The 17522-nt window shown below is 35.1% G+C and overlaps 1 protein-coding gene across 1 annotated transcript; it reads right to left on the reverse strand.

Annotated features, from left to right (window-relative positions):
* Positions 1–2307: 2307 nt before the first annotated feature.
* On the reverse strand, positions 2308–3255 carry LOC126018217 (olfactory receptor 52H1-like). Its single transcript, XM_049780363.1, has one exon. It carries the CDS (start codon positions 3253–3255, stop codon positions 2308–2310), a length of 948 nt encoding a protein of 315 aa, XP_049636320.1.
* Between the last annotated feature and the right edge of the window lie 14267 nt (positions 3256–17522).

Genomic DNA, 17522 nt, shown 5'->3' on the forward strand with positions numbered 1-17522 from the left:
AATAAGCCATCCTTCTTGCTAATAATTTGAGTCAAGATAATTTTACTCTAGATGTGTTCATATATTTATCCATATTCATAATTCAATTATTTTATTCTGTGTGAATATTTTGTGACTCCTGTTTTATTATTGAATGTGTCCCTCCCTCAAAGTTAAATATAAGATCTTGGTCAATGTACTTTCTCAGCAAAGTAAAACATAACCCAAGGTAGGTTAAATAATTAAAATAGCAGCTATGATATTTATTAGCAAGTTTAGTTACTTATAATAAGTTATTACATAGACCTGCTATAATTTATGTCATCTGATGTTAAAAAACAATGATAATTTTAAAAAACATTATAAAGATTAGTGTTTCCTCAACTCTTCTCAGTTTGTATGTAGGTCACCATGTTTGAACTAAGCCAGCTCCCTAGACTCACTCTTCTCAAACATGATGTAAACTAAGCCATAAACTACTATGGCTACATGCAGCACATAGCTGGCTCTCTCAATAAAAGATAGTGGGTCAAACCCTTACCCTGCCAAAGCCATGCTTTCTGCCTCTATCACCCAGAATCCCATTTCCTCAAAGGGCCTGACCTTCTAAGATTCACTGACCCTCTGTGATTCCTTGAGGGATGCCAATCTAACCACACTTCATTCAGATGCTGGTTGTTGGGTTGATATTACCAGAGCTACTTTTAGAGCAAGTGCTCCGCACTATCCATAGCTTCCTTTTTCTGGGAAAGCCTGGCATCTGTAAACCATGCTCACAAGCATAATCATCATGTTTGAACTGAACCTTCTTCCAGAAGGCCCTGCAGCTGTGTATATGTCCATAACATTTATAGCATCATAGCTTTGAAGTTCTGGACATCTTCATTTGTTTGATGTTACCATCCCTAAAAGAACACCCCAGTTTAACAGTTGGAACAAGTAAAAAGAGATGACCAAACCTGCCTTTGTATTAATGACTTCATTGGTGATACAATAATTTTCACAAATTAACTTACTACTATACTTTTTCTTTTTTATTTTTTCTTCACTTACATTTTTTATTTCACTTTTTTCAATAATTTTGCTTTCACTTATCTTGAAACAAATGCATTGTTATTAATTATGTCAACTATGAGATCCAGTTCTTTAAGTAAATAAAATAAACTAAAGAAAATTGCTTAGTGGGGGTTAGCAATTATTTCTTGATTTACATTTAAATTTCTTTCTGTGTGCTTTAAAAATCAGAATTTTTCTATGATCATTGGTTTCTACTTGAAAGAAGAGGTTTGATGAATCCAGTCATATAGGACTAATCTCTTCACTCTACTCCAACACTCCTGAACTCTTTTATTTTTTCAATTTATTTCTATGCCAATTCACAATATTGATTTTTAGGAAAGACTTCTTAAATTCACCCTGGTCAAAATATACAAATATTCTCAATTAAAATATGTATGAAGAGGGATACATCTCACATATTTTAGAACCATGTACTGATGACTTTCTCAGCTTCTCTCCTCCCAGTAGAAATGAATCTTGAACTTTATTTGTCATGTTATCAAGGAATAGAAACTCTTAATAACAGCTCTATAAGCACTGAGAAAATGAGTAAATGATCATTTAGGTATCCAAATGAATTTATTTGATAAATTAGTATTCTTTCTCTTCTTAAAACTCCAATTGAATTCAGTAATTATTATGTTCTCCTAGAGTTATCTCTGAAGCTCAGATTCTCTATTTATTTTAAAGAGTAAAAGATAGTCTTTTCCCTCATCATTGCTAAAATTCCTTGCACAGTATAATTCCATTATGGTATTGCTGATAAAAATCACAAATCACAGATTTGTGTTTAACATTATATAATTCTCTATTTTATTTCCGGATTAAGAGTACATTTTAGAAGAATATAATAGTATAGACAAAATTGAATAATGTATTATTGTGAAAGTCTAAAATCAGCCTATTCATGTTTTAAAAAATTTCTGGAAAATACTTTGACTTTTAACTCTTTCTCAGGCTTCGTTTAATAATATTTCCTCCCGTAACTACAACTTAGTGTTCAAAATTGCATTGTTTTTCTACTTAAAGTATCAGAGTTTTCTCAATTATTTTTTCTAATCAAGGCCACATATACCACAGAAAATGCCTTCTTGAAAAAGAGTGTATGAATTTATTAAACATATAAACATGTATTTACACTGATTACAACATTATAGAACATGCAAGAGTACATGGAGTAATATATCAATTTAAGTATTTCCTTTTAAAAACATTGTAATATATGTGCAACTATAAATTTATTATAGCATTATTTATGAATAATGAACATTATTCTGAGCCCTTGGAAGAAAACAAAAGTATGACTTTATCTCTGATCTGCTTGGTCTTCACTCCATAGATTACAGGGTTGAGCGCAGGTGGGATAACAATACAGAGAATGGCAAACATGATATGGAAAGTGGGTGAAATATTGCGTCCAAAACGATGAGCAAGGACGGAGAAAAAGCCAGGTGTATAAAACATGAGGATAACACAGACATGAGAACCACATGTGCCAAGGGCCTTTTGGCGGGCATCTCGGGAAGGCAGACGAAAAACAGCACAGAGGATAAGTGTGTAGGAGACAGCAATGAGAACTGAATCTGAGATGACTGTCATGAGAGGAACACAAAAGCCATACCAAATGTTGATGGAGATATCAGCACACGCAAGTCGGGCAACACCTATGTGTTCACAGTATGTGTGGGGAATGATGCGCGTCTTGCAAAAAGGTAGGCGTTTGAGCAAGAACATAATTGGGAAAATGACACAAAAACTTCGAAAAGAGATACCCACAATAATCTTAATGATGGTCTTGGGGGTCAAGATAGTGGTGTATCTCAAGGGAGAACAGATGGCCACATAGCGATCAAAGGCCATTGCCAACAGGATACCTGAATCCAAGACAAAACTACAATGAAGGAAGAACATTTGTGTAAGGCATCCTGGGAATGTGATTGTTCTATCCTCAAGCCAAAAGATACTCAGCATTTTAGGAACACCTGCAGTAGACAAGATGAGGTCAGTCATGGCTAACATGGAGAGAAAGAAAAACATGGGTTCATGAAGGCTTCTCTCCACTGTGATAAGGTAGAGAAGGATGCAGTTTCCCACAACAGCCACTATATAGGTGATAAAGAAGGGAATTCCAATCCATACATGGAATTTCTCCAAGCCTGGGATTCCCACCAAAATAAAGTTCCCTGGGTTGTAGCTGCTCTGGTTGAACAGATCCATGGAAGATTATAATTGTTCGAGATTTACGTGCTGAGGACAGAAAGTGACAAATTAAATTTAGTCATTTAAAAAAAATTAGTCATTTAATGATCAGAGAGATAGCACAGAGGTAGGGCTTTTGCCTGGCCAGCAGCCTATCCAGGATGTATGGTGGTTTGAATCCTGGCATCTCATATGGTCCCCTGTGCCTGCCAAGAGTGAATCCTGAGCACAGAGCCAGGAGTAACTCCTTATCGTACCTAGGTGTGAACCAAAAAGCCAAAACATCAAAAAAGCCAAAAAGAAAAAATTTAGTCATTTAAGTCATTTTCATTTGTTTCTCATTTCCAACTACACATTCACTCCTAAAGATGAAGAGACTGTATCATTAAGTTTCCAAAGTGAAAATCTTTTGAAGTGGAAGACTAGTCTAACAAAGATGGAAAGGTTCTTGTATAAGTCAGAATTTCTCAAATATATAGGAATATATACTAGTCTATACAGAGATTAACTTCCTGTTAATATTTATTGTGTTATAATAATTTATTTGTTTTTTATTAATATTAATAATTTTTATTTTGACCAAAAGTGGATTAAAAATCTGGGCCAGGAGAGATAGCACAGCGGAGTTTGCCTTGCAAGCAGCCGATCCAGGACCAAAGGTGGTTGGTTCAAATCCCGGTGTCCCATATGGTCCCCCATGCCTGCCAGGAGCTATTTCTGAGCAGACAGCCAGGAGTAACCCCTGAGCACCGCCAGGTGTGGCCCAAAAACCAAAAACCAAAAAAAAAAATCTGTCACAGTAGTATTTTAGATACATAGTGATATTGAATCAGGGGTATTCCAACCACCGTATTGACCCTCCTTCCCCCCCCCAGGCTATTATATAAGTGGTCCCTTCTATGTCTAGCTTGTTGTAGATTGGGTATAGATTCTGTTGTAGTTGGCTTTAGATTTGGTGTTTAAATCTGATTATTTTTTATTTCTACACAATGTTCATACAACTGTTTGGTCTTGGTGTCCTCCATTATTTCCCCCTCAGTTTATGAGGCAGAACAAGATGGTTCACCTTCCTGTTATTTATATATTATTTTCCAGATTAACTATAATCTTTCTCTTATGCAGTATAAAACTGATATATATTACCAATTTACAGTTTATACTTTTCATGAATTGATTTATACTTTATATGACCTATTAGACTTTATTGCTTTATGTATTCTTATTTTCATTTTGGGCTATCATTTGTGCGAAGTAATTGTTTTCTTTATTCAAGGTTAACTGATGGCAATACTAATTAAAATTTGAGGTCAGTGCCCCTTTATTAAATATAATATCATAATAAACTCTTGGAAGCTCTAAAAGAATTTCTGTATTTGAAGTCTAAGGTATGCTAGTATATGTAACTTAAACTGAATGGAAATTATCCTGCAGGTAATATTTGTCTAAATGAAAAAAGATTTTACAATATCCTATACCCTATTTTAAATATATATATATATATATATATATATATTTACACATCTGTAAAATATTCTAAAATGTTGACCTTTACACTATTATTAAATCTTCTCTTTAAAAAAGTAATTTTTCTTTGTGGATACCTTCTATTGTGTAGACACGAGTCTTGAGCATATCCATCCACAGGAAAGATACAAGCAGTTAGTTAAATCTCACATTTTTATCTTTCATATGCTTATTGATCACTTAAGATATAAATTGCTGGGGCTGGAGCAGTGGCACAAGGGGTAAGCCTTGCCAGCACTATTCTAGGATGAACCGGAGTTCAATTCTCCCAGTGTCCCATTTGGTCCTCAAACCAGGAGTGATTTCACAGCACATAGCCAGAAATAACCCCTGAGAGTCACCAGGTGTGCTCTCCCCAAAAAAAGATAAATTGCTTGTTAATAATACTTTCTCCTTTGGTGTTCATTAATTTTCTTACTAATTTTATTTTAACATATTTATCTTGTAGCCTTAAGCATTCTCTGATTTATAGTGCATTCTTTACACATTTAATTATCATAAATTTTGCCCACATAAAATTATTTTAACAAAGTTCGTTTATCTTTCTATTAATTTCTTTCATACACAGAATATTGACAAAGTATATGTACTGGAGATAGAAAGCTAAAAATTTCCAAGCCTATATCACTTTTTGTGAACTTTTTCTGAACTTGCAAAAGCTTCTTAAATTTTCAATTTTAGTTTCACAATTTTTAAGTATAATTTATAGATCTTTCAGGATAAAGTAAAAAACTCCCTAAAATGTATCTGGCATAAATTAGTATGCTATAAAGTTTATTAGATTATGTTTATATCAATAGAAATTTGACCACTATATGAAAAGAAAAGAAAAAAGAATTATAAAATTAACAGAAGCATATATAAATAAAATTATCATAATTTTACCCACCTTTCATTCTGATTTATGAGTTCTTGTTATATATCTTATACAGAAGTTTATTAAAGTTTTTATGCCCATTCCAAATGCAATTGTGTAATTATTAACCTATTTTAATCTTTTGATATCCAATTTAAGTAGGATGCATTCAAGTGCAGAGAGAACTCTGGTGCCAAATCATCAATTAGAATTGTTCAATTAAAAAAAAAACATTATACCCGATACTTAGCTCCTAAAAACAGAGTTCAAAGTTTTCCTTTTCTCCCTCTTGTTCTCCAAATTCTAGGTTCAAATAAATCCCTTTTAACAGCCAGACTCACTTATTCTTAATGCAGCATTAAAGAAAAAGAAGACATATTGTTAACACAATCTCACAGAAAATTCACAAGATTGTGGTGATAGGCATACCAATTTCTCTTAAAAAGTGAAGGGAAAACATTAGGATTAGTAAACAGGCTGATTCCCAGGTCAATTATTTTTTTCCTGGGAGTTGTTTAGTGTGAGAAAGAGGTAGATCCCAAGGGATTCTTATTTACTATCACTTCACTCTCAAGGGAAGCATGCACAAAGTTTACTCTGCCCAGTTTATGAATTAATACATGGACATATTTCTTTCATTTGCTCTTTACTGCATATCATCTAATGGTGCTGTGAGTTAATAGCTTAATCTAAGGATGCCTATTTGATTCTCTGACTTTTTGAGCTCATGCCCTCATGAGATTAGTTCCTCAATAATGTGAAAAGATAAAAACATAGTATTCTCTTCTATAGTTTATATAGGAATTGACAAGTCAATTGGTGTCTTTTGAAATGTTTGATACAGTGGTAGATTCACAATAAACTGTGAAAACGATCATTTTCAAGATATACAAATAGAATCTTTCGGCGTACACCCTAGGACCTTACTACTTAATTTTATAATTAATATTTGTATCTTTCTTCTCCTATAGTACTAGGATATACACGAAGAATAAAGATTATAAGAAATAAGGCCAGGGAGATATTGCAAAAGACTAGTGTGTGTGTTTAGCAAGCCAAAGTCTCTGGTTCAATCTTCAGTTCCGCATAGCACTCATAGAGCCCAGATTTGACTACACGTAGATTTTGGAGTAGTCACTGATACTACCAGAAGGACCAAATATCAAAAAAAAAAAAAATAAAAATACACTAGAAGGTAGAAAAGTTAATTATAACTTTCTCTTGGATCATAATAGAGTAATAGTCCTTTAGATATATTATATGTGTAATCTCAACTGCCTCTTTGAAAAGTCTTTGGCTAAAATTATCTAATGTCAAATGCATTATGTGTCAAAGTGCATAATATGCTCATCAAAATCTCCTTTTTTAGTATTCTTTTTTTTTTTGGGGGGGGGGGTTTGGGTCATACCTGGCAGCGCTCGGGGGTTACTCCTGGCTCTATGCTCAGAAATCACTCCTGGCAGGCTCAGGGGACCATATGGGATGCCAGGATTTGAACCACTGACCTTCTGAATGCAAGCTAAACACCTTACCTCCAAGCCATTTCTTCTGCCCCTTTCAAGTATTCTTTAACTCAGAAAATATCACATTACAACTAACCAGGATTTTTTTTAAGTCAAATTGTATTGGTATTCCCTCATAAATATATTCTAAATAAGTTCTCTTCTGGTTTTATTGTTCAGACTCCACCACTATTTCCTAAATACTAAAATTATTTAAATAGAAACCTAGAGGATTATCTTTTTCATTTGCATGTTGCTCAGTGTTTTTTCACACTTTCATTAGACACCTCTTTACAGGAACATCTATCTGTCTATGACATTTTTTAGATTCAATTTTTTTTTCTTATCTGAGAATTTTGGTGAATTTTATTTCCTCTAGTTTTATATATTTTTATGTAGTTTATCATTATCTTTAGATAATTATCACATTTTTATTTGGGATAAATGTGACATAAGACTTTGTTTTATATGTTTTACTGATAAAAATATACTTTAATTAAAATATATCCTCATGGGAAAACTTTTATATCTGTATATTAAAAATTATCAAGAGTTCTGCATGCCTAAACCTTAACTTATACAGAAGCATTTACACATCATCTCTAGCAAGTAAATCAAGTTTCCTAAGCTTAATAAATTTGGTCTTTATCTCTATGAAATCAAAGAACTTTAAAAATTAATTACAAATATTAGGCTCCAGGTGTGTCCCAGAGCTGCGGACTGTTTTATCCTGATGAGATAAAAATTTCCTAAGCAATAACCTAAGTGAGTTCATTTTCCCACTGGAAGTCAAGCGGGAGCACGAAGAGGAGAATATGAAATATGAATTATGAAATATGAAATGAATGAGACCACACAGAATGCATGGGGACTTGCGTCTAAAAAGATGAAAACAAATTTATTTTTTGAGCTGGGTAGCTTTTAAGGTTGAGGTTTGGAATGCAGGGTGTAATTTTTGACATCAAAGAGAGTGGGAGATAGTTAGGGAAACAGAATGAAAGACCATGGCTAAAATTTGCACATTAAAGAACCGATACTGAAGGTGAAAAGTTTTGTTTTGGGTTAGCTTTGTTTTGGGTAAACAGGAGAAACCAGGTAATTTTCAGGGAAGTGGGAAGAGAGAGAAATGTTTTAGAGTTTTTGGGGAAAACTAAAAATTGTTTTACTATGAGCTAAATTTTGGGAAAAAACCTGATCTTGGCGCCAAGGTAGCAAAGATCACAGGGAGCTTGGTCAGTGGGAGACTTTTGGCGGGATTTGTACTGTCCTCCTTTGTTAGAAAGAATTACTAAGGCCTGATTTTTAAAGTTGGTCAAAAATGAAGAGAGAGATAGTTACAGCCACTTTAGAATTATGGCCAAACAATCCACGCAAAGGGTCAACTGATTTTGACTGCTCTAAGCGGGCCTTTTTGGCAAATAATTCTTTTTCAGGAGTGCAACACTTTTTTGATGTGTGCCCTTCCTGAGTGGGGCGCAACACCCCAGTTCCCTCCTACTCCAGCTGCTACTGGCAGATGAGGTAATGGAGCATCCACTCCCACGGAACAGCCCCAATGCTTGTGCCCAAGTTCCCCCGCATTCCAGTGTGCAGACAGAGTAGTGAGCATCTACTACCCCTGCCCCCCCCCCCCCCCCACATGTGGCCGAGTTCCCCAGTGCTGCTGAGACAGGCTAGGATCTATAGATTGAAGGGGAGCATGTGACTGCTCCCCTGACCTTTGGGTACCCTAAAGCAGCCTCCCACCCTGAGCCCAGAAGTGGACCTGGGACTCCAAGGGGCAGAGGAATGTTGTCCAGTTAAGGCCTGGACGGGGCAGAGCTCCACTGACTTCTAGGTAGGGGAGGGGGGCAAGGGAGCTAGGCTCAACAGCACCCTCCAGCATTGTGGCAAGGAGAGGAACTGCACCAGCTGGCAGGAAGAGTGAGAGGAAAATTGACCAGGCTCCACCGGAGAAAGTGGGAGGATTGACTTTCAGGTAGGGGAAGGGGGCGAGGGAGATAGGCTCAACAACGCCCTCCACCATTGTGGCCAGGAAGGAACTGCACTAGCTGACAGTAAGAGGGGGTGAACAACTTATCAGGCTCCACTAGAGGGCTTGTGAGGGGCCAAACCTCAGTGATCTCACAAACAGCCCCACCTAGAACCACACTCAGGGAAGGGACCCACCCCCACAACACAGATGGCAAAAGAAGGCTGAATTCGGAAGGCACAGCACTCCAAGGCTCACCAATAACTGCAAAGAAATATGGGTAAACTAAGGAAAACCCTAACATCTGGGGATATGGAGAAAACCCTAACAAATTTCCAACTTCATCAAAACACACAGATCCAATTGATGAAAATCTAAAAGCAGCCATGAGAAAAGAAATGCAAGCCATGGTACAAGACATGAAAACATTGTTAGCCACCGAGTATAAGAAATCCATAGATGAACAAATCAGCCAACTTAAAGAAGACCTGTTATAGAACATGAGAGATTCCGTTCAAATAAATTAAAGCAAATAAAGACACCGTAAAAAGCCATATGAGCAGAATCACACTGTTGAAGAAGCACATAGAAGAACTCAAAGAAAAACAACAAACAAATAACGACCAAGAAGCCAACAAGGAAATAAAAGGCAAAGCATTGGAAGAAAATATCCAGTATTTAATAAACAAAGACAAAAGAAATAATCTAAGAATTGTAGGTATCCAGGAGGGGAGGAAATAGTGAAAGGGGATGAACAAGTAGTCAGGGAAATAATAGCAGAAAACTTCCTCATCCTTTGGAAAGAGGCTTTGGTGCAAATCCAGGAAGGGAAAAGAGTCCCTAATAAAATAGAACCTAATAAACCAACACCAAGATATATAGTAATCCAAATGGCAAAAAAAAAAAAGAGAGAGAGAGAGAGAGAGAGAGAGAAAGATGAACTTCTTAAAGCAATAAGGGAGAAAAAAACGTCAAGTACAAAGGAAGGGACATAAGCATCAAACCAGATCTCCCATTTGAAACAATTTAAGTAAAAAGACAGTGGAATCACATATTTAAACGAATGAATGAAAGAAATTTCATATCTAGGGTTCAATACCCAGCAAAAATCTTATTCGTATGGGAGGGTAGACTAAAAACATTCTTAAACAAAAACAAACTTGCATTATTTGTACACACAAAACCACTTCTAAATGACCTACTCAGAGACGAATTACACAATCCAAATCCCTGTTTGTAACAAGAACCACCCTACACAACACAACTCTACAATAGACCTCTCTGTCAATAATCTCCCTAAATGTTAATGGACTAAACTCTCCCATTAAAAGAGAACTGGATTATAAAAAATAAACCAGACTTCTGTTGCCTGCAAGAAATACACCTACAAGTGCAGGACAGGCAAATGCTTAGAATAAAAGGATGGAAATCAATTATTTAGTCCAATGGAAAAAAAAAGAGCAGGGAGGGCAATTCTTATATCAGAACAAATTGCATTCAACTTCAAGAATGTGATCAGAAACAAAAAGGGTCACTACTTACTGATCTGGAGAACACTAGATCAAGAAGCACTTACCCTGGTCAGTATTTATGGACCTAATGTAGAGTCAGCAAAGTATGTGAGGCAATTGCTCACAAACCTGGAAAAACACATGAAGGAAAATGTGATAATAGTAGGAGATCTTAATACTCCACTATCACCACTGGACAGATTCACCAGACAGAAAAGTAGCAAAAAAATAAGAGCCCTAAATGAAAAATTAGAAGAGATAGGTCTAATAGACTTATATAGGGCCCTCCACCTCCAGAAAACAGAATATACATTCTTCTCAAACCCCTATGGAACTTTCTCCAGAATAGACTATGTCTTAGAATATAAATCTAACTTGTATAAAATAACAAATGTAAGGATCATTAGAAGCACCCTATCAGATCACTATGCAAAAGAGGTCAAAATTGACTGTAAGAAGAAGCGATGGAGAAAATCCAACACCTGGAGATTAAACAACATGCTGATCAACAATAGCTGGATCAAAGAGGAGCTCAAGGAAGAAATAAAAAGATTACTTGAAACAAATGATAATGAAGAGACAACTTGTCAAAATTTATGGGACACAGCAAAAGCAGTAAATAGGGGGAAACTTATAGCAATACAGGCCTATGCCAGTAAAGAGGAAAATGACAAAATCAACAGTTTAAAGGATCACCATAAGGATCTGGAACAACAGTAACAAATAAATTCAACCAAAACCAAAAGGCAAGAAATAATAAAAACCAGAGCAGAAATAAACAACATAGAAACTAAGAAAAAAAATTAATGAGACCAGGAGTTGGTTTTTCAAAACAATGAAGAAAATAAACAAACCACTGGCAAGTCTCACCAAGAGAAGAGGGAAGACACCCAAATTAGAAGGATAACAAATGAAAGGGTAGAGATTACAACAGAACCCCGAGAGATACAGCGTATCATTAGGTTATATTATGAACATCTATACTCAGTTAGGCTAGAGAACCCAATAGAAATTGACACATTCCTTGAAAAATGCCATCTTTGGAGACTGGAAAAGGAAGGTCTAGAAAGCCTTAACAGGCCAATTACCTCAAAGGAAATTAAAGAAACTCCCTAAGAAAAAAAGTCCAGGTCCAGATGGCTTTATAGGTAAATTCTATCAACCATTCCAAAAAGACTTTCTACCATTGATCCACAGGCTCTTCCAAATCTTTGAAAAGACAGGAATCCTCTCCAACTCCTTTTATGAGGCTAATATCACACTCATTACCAAAGATGGTAAAGACATCACCAAGAAAGAAAACTACAGACCAATTTCACTAATGAAAAAAATGCAAAAATACTCAATAAAATTTTATCAAACTGAATCTAGCACTACGTAAAAAAGATTATACACCATGACCAAGTGTGTTTCATCCCAGGAATGCAAGGTTGGTTCAACATACACAAATCAAACAACATCATACACCACATCAACAACAAGAAATACAAAGAACACATGATTATATCAATTGATGCAGAGAAGGCATTTGACAAAATCCAGCACCCATTCATGTTGAAAACACTCAGCAAAATAGGGTTAGAAGGGACCTTCCTCAAGATAGTTACAGCTAACTATGTAAAGCCACAGCCATCATTATCCTTAAGGGTGAAAAACTGAAAGCATTTGCACTAAGGTCAGGAACTAGGCTAGGCAAGGCTGTCCACTCTCTCCACTCTTATTCAATATAATCTTAGAAGTCTTAGCAATAGCAATCTTTTTTTTTTTTTTTTTTTTTTTTTTTGGTTTTTGGGCCACACCCTGTGACGCTCAGGGGTTACTCCTGGCTATGCGCTCAGAAGTTGCTCCTGGCTTCTTGGGGGACCATATGGGACGCCGGGGGATCGAACCGCGGTCCGTCCTAGGCTAGCGCAGGCAAGGCAGGCACCTTACCTCCAGCGCCACCGCCCGGCCCCAGCAATAGCAATCTTAACACAGAAGGGAATCAAAGGAATCCAAATTGGGAAAGAGGAACTCAAACTATCTCTTTTTGCAGACGATATGATGATATACCTCAAAAACCCTAAGGAGTCCACAGTAAAACTCCTAGAAACAATTGACAAATACAGCAAAGTGACTGGGTTCAAAGTCAATACAAAAAAGACAGTAGCATTTCTCTATACAAAAAACAAAGTAGAGGAGAGAGAAATTAAGAATACAATTCCATCTAAAATAGTATCAAAAATATTAAGTACCAAGGAATCAACCTTACAAGGGAAATCAAGGACCTATACCAGGGAAAGTTCAAAACACTTCAGAAAGAAATTGAAGAGCATCTAAGGAAATGGAAGAACATCCCATGCTCTTGGGTAGGTAGAATCAACATAGTCAAAATGACTATCCTACCCAAACTCCTTTATAGATTTAATGCAATCCCTATTCAAATTCAGGCATCATTCTTTAAAGACTTAGAACAATCAAGTATAAAATTCACCTGGAACCACAAAAGACCTAAGATAGCTAAACACATACTGAAAAACTAGAAGCTGGGTGGCATCTCTTTACCTAACCTGAAGCTATACTATAAAGCCATAGTGATCAAAACATCATGGTACTGGAACAAAGACAAACCAGTGTGTTAGAATATAATTTCCAGACATAAATCCCCAGATATACAGTCAACTAATATTTGACAAAATAGCCAAGACCTTGAAATGGAACAAAGAAAGTCTCTTCAACAAATGGTGTTGGTACAACTAGAAAACCACCTGTAAGAAATTGAAAATTGACCCATACCTCAATCCTTATACAAAAGTCAACTCAAAATGAATTAAAGACCTTGAAATCAGACCAAAATTAATAAAGTTTATTGAGGAAAAATAGGCAGAACACTTGAAGACCTATATATCAAAAAAGTCTTCAAGGATGGAGCACCAATGACAAGAACTTTAGCATCAAACATAAACAAATGGGGCTACATAAAATTAAAAAGCTTCTGTATGGTGAAAGAAACCCTACTTAAAACAAGAAGACAGTTAACTGAATGGGAAAAATCTTTGCGCTCAACACATCATATAAAGGACGATAACCAGAATATACAAAGTACTCAGAAAGCTGAATCCCCCCAAAACCAAATAAAGCTATAGAAAAATGGGGAGATGAAATGAATAGTCACTTCTCTGAGGAAGACCAAATGATAGCCAACAAACACATGAAAACATGCTCACCTTTACTCATTATTAGGGAAATCCAAATCAAGACAATGATAATGAGGTACCACCTTACACCAGTGAGGATGGCTCACATCAAAAATAACTGGAACAATCCATGTTGGCGGGGAGGCGGTATGAAAGGATCTCTCATCCACTGCTAGTTTGAATGCCCCCTAGTCCAACACCTATGGAAAACAGTCTGGAGAGTGCTCAAGGAACTCATAATTGAGCTGCCATTTGACCCAGCAATTGCTCTCCTAGGTATGTATGCTCAAGTCGGAAGGACATTAATCCCAAAGTTTGTGTGCACCCCACTATTTATCACAGCACTCAGTATAATAGCCAAGTCTTGGAACCAACCTCGATGTCCAACAACAGATCAGTGGATCATTAAAATGTAGTATCTATACACAATGGAATACTTCATGGCAGTTAGAAATGATACAAAGGTGTTGCAGCAACGTGGATGGACCTAGAAAATATTATGTTAAATGAAGTAAGCCAGAAGATGAAAGATAAACACAGAATGATTGCACTATTCTAAGGTACCTAAAATATATACCATATATACAACCAATATTCCATAATCAAATAATGGGTTTTTATAGGGTAGAAACTCCAAACTCTATAATAATCAACATATAATGGGGAGTAGTGTCTAAAACAAATGGAAGAGGAACAACAAAAAGCCCAACTACACATTATACCATAAAGAAACCAGCAACAGCAGAAACAGCAGCATAGAGAGAACAGGTATGTAATCAGCCTTTTTACTACAAAGGCCCATAATAATTTCTTAGGGATCTTATACAGGATTACAGGTAAAGATGATGATGGGAAATTTCTGATTCCAAGGAAAGTATTTCAAAGCAATATGTTTTAATGCTATATAAATACTATATTTATATATTGATATATTAATACTATATCTATTTATATTCATATATTTATATTATATTTATATATTAATATATGTATATATTAATTTGTATATTAATATATTTTATATTAATACTATATTTAAAATAACCTCTCAGTTTTTCTGTCCATAGGGGTTTTGGATACAAAGGGAGGACAACCTATGGTGACACCTCAGTACTCACACGAGATACCATACTCAGCTAGCATTATGAAAATGCCTTGATAAAACTCTTTAACATACCCTTTATCTCAGGTTATGCCCTCTTTTAGGACCTGAAGCACGTGACCAGCTTGACCACTGAAGCAACAACTGTGACCTCCAGACTTATACTACAGGGCCTACTCATCGAACACATTCACATTCAAGCAAACATTCCCTTGCTCTTTATCCTCTCTTCTCACTACTTCTTTTTCCTCTCTTCTTTTCTCCATGTTCTTCTTCTTCTTCTTCTTCTTCTTCTTCTTCTTCTTCTTCTTCTTCTTCTTCTTCTTCTTCTTCTTCTTCTTCTTCTACTACTACTACTACTACTACTACTACCTTTTCCTCCTCATTTTTATCAATTCAATCTATGTCAAATGAAAAACACACGGTTACCTCCTCTATAGGAAAGGAAAACTTATATATATATATATATATATATATATATATATATATATATATATATATATATATATATATAAGGTGCTGCGGACAATACTGCAAAGGGTGAATACCTATATACATAGACTTCACTAACAATGTTTAGTACTTGAGATGTGAAATCTATATGTATCCAAAAATTAATCTATTAGTTTCTTTACCTTACATGTAATATATTTACCTATCTTTCTATACTCAACTTAACTCTTGCACTCCCCACCTCTTTTCATTAATATATGCCTAAGATGACTTCTATATGTTTATATGTGGGCAGAAGCACACAGAGATAGGAATCCTTCTTGAGAGCCAAACCTAAATTATAAACAACCCATACCTATAGCCTATATAGCCCTTCCCATATACTATCCCCTCAATTCCCTTCAGAAATCCGACTATCATTTCACCCCTCAATTCCATTCTCAATTTTCCACCTTATTAAAATTCTTCACAAATATTAGACTCCAAATTCATTTATCTGTATGTATTTATCTTAACATGCATATTTTGTTCTTTTATATACATTCCCAATGAGTATCTTTCTTATCCTACATTGAGGCTGATAATATTTTTAAATAGATTAAATGAATGTCAGTACTTTGTTTTAATGTTCTAGCACTACACAAATTAGCATGCCATTTCCAGACACAGCCACCAGGTATATAAAAAAAATGGGATGGAGATCCACATGTGTAGTTCCTTCAGGCCAGGGATACCAATTAGAATAAACATATCATAATTGATAGTAGAATTGCCAAGAGTTGTCATGCCTAAAATGTTTTATGAAAAGTTTTTCACTTATCTGTAAGGAGAGAGTTATAGGACAAGCCTGTTACAACCATCTAGCAAATATTTATTAACTTCCAATAGTTTTATGCATCTGCAACAAAATCTCAATTACTGAGCTCCTACAAAGTCAATTATAGGCATATTTCCATGGGAGATTCTACTTTAAAGTCTCCAAAGATTCAGAGTAGAGTAAGAAAAATTATAGGGACATTTCCCAAGCAATGCTCTGGAAACTGGGGAAGCCCTCTTAGATATTCTTAGCTAACTGGGCTGGTGGATAAACTTGAGAGCCTGAGGATACAGTACTGATGATGTCACATGTGTCAGTATTTGGAAAGTACTCCAGCTCTGTGCTGGAAGTTGCTCCAGCTGGTTCTCAAGGATAAAGTTTTTACCAGGGATTGAAACTGAATCGGTCTTCTGCTTGCATGCATGAACTCATCCTATTGAGCTATCTCTCTGGCTCTCAAATTCTAAAACCTGAAAAATCAATTATATACTCTGACAAAACATCATAAAACAGGAAAAACAATTCCAAATATTCATACATTATTATATATAATAATATAAATATATTATAATAAATATAGTATTTGTTATAAACAATTTTATTGGACTAATCAATAATCTTGTTATCTATACACATATTTACTCATAAATTAATAATATATACAACATTAAACATCAATTGATCACATTCTATATAGAATGAGAAAGAGGGATCAATATGTGTATAGAAGGGAGAGTTACAAGCAGACAATAAAGAATCCTGCATGTTGAATTGTAATACATGTAAAACTTGATCCAGATCCATTTTGTTTTAAAGTTTCACTAGCGGCATATTTTATTAACTGTCGTGAGGTGTTATGATACTGCTTTTTGAGAGGGTTGCAATATATTTAAACAATAATATAAAGACTTTATGACACATAGGGTGAGATTTAATGTTAAATTTTAATCAAGATTACTGAAATCATTTTTATTTTTCTATGGTATATTTTATTAACACTTACTAATTTAATATTTTAAGTAAACATGACTAGAAATGAGTAGCTCAAATAACTTAAAAATACTTATAAAATTTTAATCCTCAAATATGTAAATTAATGTTTCAGTTATGAATATGGATCATTAATTTGACTAAAGAAAGCTACAGGGTTTATTTAAATGTAGGAAATGTGGACTAAAATTTGACGAGACCTGTTGATTAAGAGAAAATATTTATACATAAAATATAAAATGTTAGTATTCATGATATATAAAGCTTTTTTACAAAGATCAGCAACAGTAAATCCAAAAATCCAATAACCCCATAAAAATATGGGGAGAAGAAATGAACAGACAATTCTCTGAAAGATACACAATGATGACCAGTAGGCACA

Source organism: Suncus etruscus, chromosome 9 (genome assembly GCF_024139225.1).
Source record: "Suncus etruscus isolate mSunEtr1 chromosome 9, mSunEtr1.pri.cur, whole genome shotgun sequence".
In the NCBI taxonomy this organism is placed as follows: Eukaryota; Metazoa; Chordata; class Mammalia; order Eulipotyphla; family Soricidae; genus Suncus; species Suncus etruscus.

What these genes read in the sequence shown, in the direction of transcription:
- LOC126018217 (XM_049780363.1), bottom strand. Translation starts at nt 3,255, where the DNA reads ATGGATCTGTTCAACCAGAGCAGCTACAACCCAGGGAACTTTATTTTG.